General features: G+C 57.8%; 1 protein-coding gene across 1 annotated transcript in view; it reads left to right on the forward strand.

Annotated features, from left to right (window-relative positions):
• The window catches only part of CRAT (carnitine O-acetyltransferase), a 12,501-nt gene that overhangs the window by 4,513 nt on the left and 294 nt on the right, over positions 1-7,694 (forward strand). Inside the window, exons 4-15 of the mRNA XM_010856959.1 lie at positions 784-902; positions 1,993-2,046; positions 2,602-2,767; positions 3,104-3,278; positions 3,697-3,875; positions 4,421-4,521; positions 4,861-4,980; positions 5,129-5,251; positions 5,340-5,475; positions 6,054-6,116; positions 6,859-6,996; positions 7,496-7,688. Of these exons, the coding sequence (XP_010855261.1) occupies positions 784-902; positions 1,993-2,046; positions 2,602-2,767; positions 3,104-3,278; positions 3,697-3,875; positions 4,421-4,521; positions 4,861-4,980; positions 5,129-5,251; positions 5,340-5,475; positions 6,054-6,116; positions 6,859-6,996; positions 7,496-7,688 (1,567 nt within the window). The remainder of the gene's footprint in view (positions 1-783; positions 903-1,992; positions 2,047-2,601; positions 2,768-3,103; positions 3,279-3,696; positions 3,876-4,420; positions 4,522-4,860; positions 4,981-5,128; positions 5,252-5,339; positions 5,476-6,053; positions 6,117-6,858; positions 6,997-7,495; positions 7,689-7,694) is intronic.

Raw genomic sequence — 7,694 nt, forward strand, 5'->3', positions numbered from 1 at the left:
CCTGCCCCAGAGGCTTGTCCTGGGGGGAATGTGTAGTGGGGGCAGTATTGCTGCCAGCACATAAGGTTCAAGGGTGATGGTCACCTGCAGGTCCCAAGACAGGAGCCTTTAGCTGCATATCCATGGAAATACTCCACCCTGGGCAGAGAGTGGCCAGCCTAGTAGAGAGTCACCTACATCTTGTAGCGATCAGTCTTTACAGAGGCTCTGAGGTGTCCGGGGCTGTGTCCCAGATTGCCCTGACCTTGAGATCCAGGTGGCTGTCCATTCCCTAGCCTGACAGCAGCAAAGCTGAGGGCACAGAGGGTCAGGGTTTCCGAGGGCTCCTGCTTCCCTAGAGTGTGCCCACCTGAGACGGGCAGAAACTTACTCATCAGACTTTGTTTTCATATAACTTTCTCTCTTGTTTCCTTTCTATCAGACGTACATTTTTATTTTCTAAAAGTATGAAAATCATTGACCTGAAATATGTGAGAGAAGGAAAAAATGACTGCTATTTCTCCCTCTGTTCTTCCCCCAACCCCAGGTCTCCTGCCAGTCTTTTTTTTCCTTGTCAGTGTTGCCCGATTCCCCTTGCTAATGCTGACTGGCTCCATTAGAGGGACGAGGATGGATTGCTGCTGGGTTTACAGGACTGGGGGGTTCTGGATCTGAGCATTCAGTTTGAGAATCTGTGCTCACCAGAGAGGGCAGAGGGCACCCAGCCAGCTCTGTTGGCCTTGGCAGCGAAGGGGCAGCCAGGTCTCCATCCATCCCTCCTCACGGGCTCTGGTCCTTCCCCAGCTGTCCGACTGGTGGCTCAAAACAGCCTCCCCCCAGTACCGCCAGCCCCTGGTCATCTACTCCAGCCCTGGTGTGATGCTGCCAAAGCAGGACTTTGTGGATCGGCAGGGCCAGCTCCGGTGAGTCGCCAAGGTGGGGGCGGAGCTCTGGACCTTCCCAGGGCCCTGATGTCCACTTCCCCCAGGAGAACAGAGGGGCCCCAGCCCTGTTCATTATCTTTCATCCCCACAAATAGTTTTAGGAAGTAGGCAGCAGCATCCCTGTTTTATAGGTAGGGAAACTGAGGCTGGGAGCAGTGAAGGGACCTGCCCAAGATCACCTTTCAGGATTGACTGACCTGGACATGAAGCAGAATCTTCCTGACTCTTGTTAATCACCAAACTGCAGACTAGGACTCCTCCCTTCCCCTAAACCTGAGGCTACCACTCACCCCAGTTCTGGCACTTCACCCCCTCCTTCCTACTTTCCTCAGCTGGCCACAAGGGTGACCTTTGTACACAGTCCCGTTTTCCACATTCGGCCTTGTCACTTTGCCTTGGGCTCTATTCCGGTTCTACCAGGGATAAAAATACCAGTGACAAGATCTCCTGCCCAAGGACTAGTCAGTCTCTCAGGGCCATACCTGCTTCTCTTAAAGGGACCAGGGCACCCCAGGAAGGACCAGGGGTTCAAGCCCAGAAACTCTAGCCAGCAGTCCCCATGTTGGGGGCCAGGAGCACCCCCATGCGTCAGACATGGTTGATGTGGCCCAGACGGTTTGAAGGAGCAGGTTGACTGAGATGGCCTGGGGGACACACAGACCCAGAAACAGGAAGAGATCTAAGAGAGGGGACACCTCAAGCCACTGTCCCCCCAATCACCCTTCGCCTTCCCCCACAGTCCTAGGTCCCTCCCTAAATGATGCTTCAGAACAAGGTGAAGGCCTTCCAGGCTCCAGGCTGCGAATCAGGTCCTCTGACCCTCTGAGGATGGAGTCAGAGGACAAGACTCGTAATCGAGCCATAGTCATGCTACTCAGTAGCACCAAAGTCCTGCCAGTTGCTCGGCCAACACATCACCCTAATCCCTTTCCCCAGAGATTATGCAGAGTGAGACAGAAGTACAGGTTCTACACTTGAACTCCTTCAGGCTCTCTAGGCAGTGAGAGGAATGAAGCACCCTCCTTCTGGCTGTCCACACAGCCTTTGGATCTTTACTTTGTCCCTCCAGGTTCGCTGCCAAATTAATCGAGGGCGTGTTGGATTTCAAGGCCATGATTGACAAGTGAGTGGCCCTATCCCCACCCTGTCACCTCCCACCTGAACTGCCTAATTACTACAGCCACTCCAGCAGCCCAGCCCCACCTCCTGCCTGACTTCTGAGCAGGCCCAGAGCTCAGTGGCTTTCACTTCCTGCTGACCTAGCCTCTTTGCTGATTGGGGAGGCAGAGCATGGTGATCGGGACACCTGGGTCCTCAGCTCCAGCTGCCGTGACCTCCTCCAGGGGGCCTTCTCCCAAGAGATCCCTGGAATTGACATCCCAGCTGAAGAGGGGACCCCAGGGGATGACTCACTGCTTCATCTTCCTTGTGGCAAAGTGAAGCCCAGAAAGAGAAGGGAATTTCCAGGGTGACTCACAAGCAGGGTGGCCCACAGGCCTCCTGATCCAGTCGTCCTCCAACAACCACCCCCCTTTCCCCTCTTCCCACGCTAAGTGGGGGGTGGGCACCAAGGGGCCCAGCACTGCTTGTCTGAGCCCCACTGCCCAACCCAGCCTGCAGCCAGACCCAGCAGCTCCCTATGGATCCCACCTACCTTCCTGTCCCTCTGCCCTTGCAGCGAGACCCTGCCCGTGGAGTACCTGGGGGGCAAGCCACTGTGCATGAACCAGTACTATCAGATCCTGTCGTCCTGCCGTGTGCCAGGCCCCAAGCAGGATTTGGTCACCAAGTTCAGCAGGACCAAGAAGCCGCCTATGCACATCACCGTGGTGCACAACTACCAAGTGGGTGATCCCCCTGCAGCTGTTCAGCCCCGACACGGTTGCAGAAAGGAGAGGGGCAGGGCTCAGAGTCAGCTTCCCCAACACACTTGCCCACATGTCCTTGGAACAGGCAGGCCCTGGGCCTCTTCTCTCCACTGGGTATCCAGAGAGGCCCCGACCCGGGGGAGGCCCGGAAGAGCTAGGGCCTGGTCAGCCCAGGGAGAGCAGCGCAGGGATCTCCTCCCCTTCCTTGCCCTCGGCCTGACACCGTCCCCTCCCAGCTGGGCTGGGAGGTGACCGCTGCCTGTCTGAGGCCCCCACAAAACCCCTTCTCTCCACCTGCCTGTGCCCGGACAGTTTTTTGAGTTGGATGTGTACCACAGCGATGGGACACCCCTGACCTCAGATCAGATCTTCATGCAGCTGGAGAAGGTCTGGAACTCGTCACTGCAAACCAACAAGGAGCCCGTGGGCATCCTCACCTCCAACCACCGTAACTCCTGGGCCAAGGCCTACAGCACCCTCATCAAAGGTACCCACACCAGGCCCCAGCAGCCCCGTCACACTGAATCCCCTCGACTAAGAGCAGGTGTTCTTGGCCCCATTGCACATAAGGGGAAACCTCAGTTGGGTTCGGTTAGTTTCTTCTTTCTGTTCAGTAGCAAGTTACAATGAGAATGTGTTCTCTGACTGGGGAGCCCACCTTCACATCCCCTCCGAATCCCATGTTGGGCAAGGGCATCGTCCCCAGAATCCAGTCCCATGTTGGATCCCCAGCTGTCTTAACGGCTCTCTCTGTGACCTGGGCTTCTGTTTCCTGTTTTCTGAAGGGGGTCAGCAGTTCTTCATGGGGTGATCCGGGGCTACAGGGCCCTGTTAAAGGAAACTCTGGAGACCTCCCCAGGCCTAACCCTCACCCCTCCCCACCCCACACACACACATCCCCACAGACAAGGTGAACCGGGAGTCAGTGCACTCCATCCAGAGGAGCATTTTCACTGTGTGCCTGGACGCACCCATGCCTCGGGTCTCAGAAGACACATACCGCAGCCAAGTGGCGGGCCAGATGCTGCACGGGGGCGGCAGCAAGCTCAACAGCGGCAACCGCTGGTTCGACAAGACACTGCAGGTGAGGAACTGGCAGGACCAGAACTCCCACCAACCCATACCCAGGCTCAGCCCACTGCCACCTCAGGACTTCCTGTCCCTCCCCTGGACTCCGGCGTCCCTGGCTTCCCAGCTTGTAAAGCCAGGGGAAACCAGCAGGTGGACGCGGCTGTAATTAGCAGCAGTCAACCTGTCTTTCCCAAGCCTGGCCCGGTAACCCCTGTCACCTCCAACACATTCATCCGTGATCAGGGAGAGCCTGGAATGTGGGGCCAGGCTGAGCGGCACAGTCTTGGTCATGACTTTCCCTGTTGTGAAATGGGGTAGTGGTAGGACTCCTGGAAACGGCAGGTGCAAGGACCCAGAAAGGTCTCTGAGCACAGGATGTGCTTAGCGTGACCTGGGACAGGTGTCCCGAAGTCCCCGGTGAGTGTTAGCTGATATGAATAAGAGTAATAAATCAGCCAGAGTGCTTGAGATGGTTCAGAGCACCCCCCACCCGAGGGAATCCTGCAGGAGAATGACTGCCGGGGCCTGAAGCTGTCAAGGACCCCATCTTCCCTGCAGTTCATCGTGGCCGAAGATGGCGCCTGTGGGCTCATCTACGAGCATGCGGCAGCCGAGGGACCCCCCATCGTCTCCCTCTTGGACCACGTCATCGAGTTCACGTGAGTGTGGGTCTCCCACTCTCCAGCCAGTTCTCCAACTCCTGATGACAGGTGACACAGAGGTGACAGACGAGCTCTCAGAGGAGGAATGGCCTTCTCCCTTGTGCTGGGAATCTGTGCTACTTCAGAGGAAGCCAGAAGGGGGCGTGGGTTTCAGAGTCCATCAGAGCTGGGTTTGCATTCTGGCTCTGCCACTTCTCAGCTCGATGACCGTGGACAAGTCCTTTCTCCTCCAAGAGTCTCCCTGGACTGGCCCCCTCCTCCCCATTGTAATCCCGGGGATAGACCCAGGCTCTGGAGGCTCCTGATAGGAGCCTGAGACCCTCACATCCTGTGCAGGAAGAGGCCAGAACTCGTGCGGTCTCCCATGGTTCCCCTGCCCATGCCCAAGAAGCTGCGGTTCAACATCACGCCTGAGATCAAGAGTGACATTGAGAAGGCCAAGCAGAACCTCAGCATGTGAGTGCTGGGAGAGGCTTCTCCAGCCGGAACAAGAGCCAGCTCCGTCTGATGCCCGCTGGTTCGGAGACTGCCCTCGGCCCCTCTGTGGGGTTGGCAGAGGCTGCTGGGTACTGTTCCTCACCTCCCACCTCCACCCCACCCCCAGCATGATCCAGGACCTGGACATCACGGTAATGGTGTTCCACCACTTTGGAAAGGACTTCCCCAAATCGGAGAAGCTGAGCCCAGATGCCTTCATCCAGATGGCACTGCAGCTGGCCTACTACAGGTACACCCCTCCCCCCGGAAAGGAGGAGGAAGCCTGGGGGCAAGTGGAGGGACCTGCCAGGGGTGAGCTCAGCGCCTTTCCCACCCAGGATCTACGGGCAGGCTTGTGCCACCTACGAAAGCGCCTCTCTGCGCATGTTCCACCTGGGCCGGACTGACACCATCCGCTCAGCCTCCATGGACTCACTGACCTTCGTCAAGGCCATGGATGATCCCAATGTGACGGTGAGAGGTCGGGGGCAAGGGTGGGAGAGCTGGGTTCGAGCCTTTCTCTGTTCCTTCTCCTTCTGTCAATGTACGTTGAGCACCTACTATGTTCCAGTCCTGTGGTGGACACTGGGCATCTCATGGAAGATGGAGCTATAAATTTATTGGTGCGGAGCTTTCTGGCTGCCAAAGAGAAAAGGAAACTCCAGTGGATCCTTGAGCAACTTGGGGGTTCGGAGCACCACACAGTTGAAACTCCCCGTGTCCCTTTATAGTCGCTCTCCGTGTCTGTGGTTGTGCGTCTGCAGGTCCAGCCCTCCATGGGCTGTGTTATACTGTTGTGTTTTTTGACAAAAGTCCACATATGGGGTCGCACAGAGTCGGACTCGATTGAAGCGACTTAGCAGCAGCAGCACCGAGTTTAAACCGAGTTGTTCAAGGGTCAGCCACCAGCAGTGAGCACTTGCCCTGTGTCAGGCCTTGGCTGGGGACTGGCCAGTCTGTGCTCTCAGGGAGAACAGAACCTGGAGTGGGCAGTGGGCCCCTGAGGGGGGAGCAGGGACAGGAAGCGTCAGTGCCCTCTCCCCCTCACCTAGGAACATGAGAAGGTGGAGCTGCTGCGGAAGGCCGTGCAGGCCCACCGAGCCTACACCGACCGGGTGAGCCAGCATCCCCCATCCCTGCTCCCTTGGCCCTGGGCGTGACCCCGGCCTGTCCATCCCTGCAACAAATAACTGCTCCCCTTAGCGTCAGGCACCCCTGCCCAAAGCACTGGGGCACTTGGAGCAAAGCTGAACATCCCCATTCTACAGTGGGAGAAACCAAGGCGAGGCCCAGCAACTGCCCTGGGCCCAGGTTGGCCTCTGGATGTTGTGTCAGGCGCTCTCCCTGCTGCGCCGGAGCCTGGGATGCTGAGGGTGTGCACAGTCTAACAGACTGCAGGGTGCCTGCCTGCTGACAGCTGCGGCTGCAGTCCAGGGGTGGAAGTCCAGTTCCCAGCCTGACCCTGAGTGCCTGCACACACCAGGTTTTGCCCATGTTATGCTCAGGCAGCTACTTCGATCAGTGCCACCCCACAGAGGGAGTTCAGTGATTGTCCCTATCTCACAGATGAAGACACTGAGGCTCCAAGATGTCAGTGACCTGCCGAGGTCCCATAGCCAGGATGGGGCCGGGCCACCCAGCTGGAGGCCTGTGCTCTTAGTCCAGCCTCCCTGGAGGCAGGGGAGTCCCTAGGCCTCAGTTTCCCCATCTGTGAAGTGAGGGCTTTCCTGCCCGGCTGCTCTGCTCTCACAGGTCTGAGGGCCAGTGAGTGGAAGAGCCATTGCCACCAGAGGCTCCTAGGGAGGGTGGCAACTTGTGGGCCTATAGACCCTGCTCCTGACAGCTCCCCTCCCTCAGGCCATCCGTGGGGAGGCCTTTGACCGGCACCTGCTGGGCCTGAAGCTGCAGGCCATCGAAGACCTAGTGAGTATGCCCGACATCTTCATGGACACCTCCTACGCCATTGCCATGCACTTCAACCTCTCCACCAGCCAGGTGAGCCGCTGCCTTAACTGCCCTGGGGTGGGATAAAACAGAAGCCAGAGAGGCTGCACTGAGGTCCGAAACACAGTCTCTTGGAGGTGATGTAACTCACATGGGCCATTCTTGAAGTAGCTGAATTCTGGGATCGGGGTCTTGGCTTCACCTCTGGCAGGCTGAAAATGAGTCGAGACCCCTCCTCTTCCTTGGCTTCATTCACTCACTGATCAGATGCTAAAGAACATCTGATCCAGGCCAGCCTGTGCTGGGCACTGGGATACTGCCCCCAGGGACTCACAGTCTAGGCAGGACAGTGACAGCCCCACAGGAATGTCAGGGAAATCTGTAGAGAGGTGATACCAGAACTGCACCCCCAAGGACTCGAGGGGAGTCAGCTATCCGCTGAAGACAAGGAGAGGGCATCTCAGGCAGAGCACGGTGGGAGCCCACGTGGAAGGCAGGCTGGTGCCACCATGGGGCTGGGATGAGAGCCTTGGTCCTGTGCCATCCTCAGGTCCCCGCCAAGACAGACTGTGTCATGTTCTTTGGGCCCGTGGTGCCAGACGGCTATGGCGTCTGCTATAACCCCATGGAGACACACATCAACTTCTCCGTGTCAGCCTACAACAGCTGTGCCGAGACCAACGCGGTCCACCTGGCGCACTATCTGGAGAAGGCACTCCTGGACATGCGGGCTCTGCTCCAGAGCCACC

Source organism: Bison bison, unplaced genomic scaffold, assembly GCF_000754665.1.
Source record: "Bison bison bison isolate TAMUID 2011002044 unplaced genomic scaffold, Bison_UMD1.0 scf7180017864375, whole genome shotgun sequence".
Lineage (NCBI taxonomy): Eukaryota > Metazoa > Chordata > Mammalia > Artiodactyla > Bovidae > Bison > Bison bison.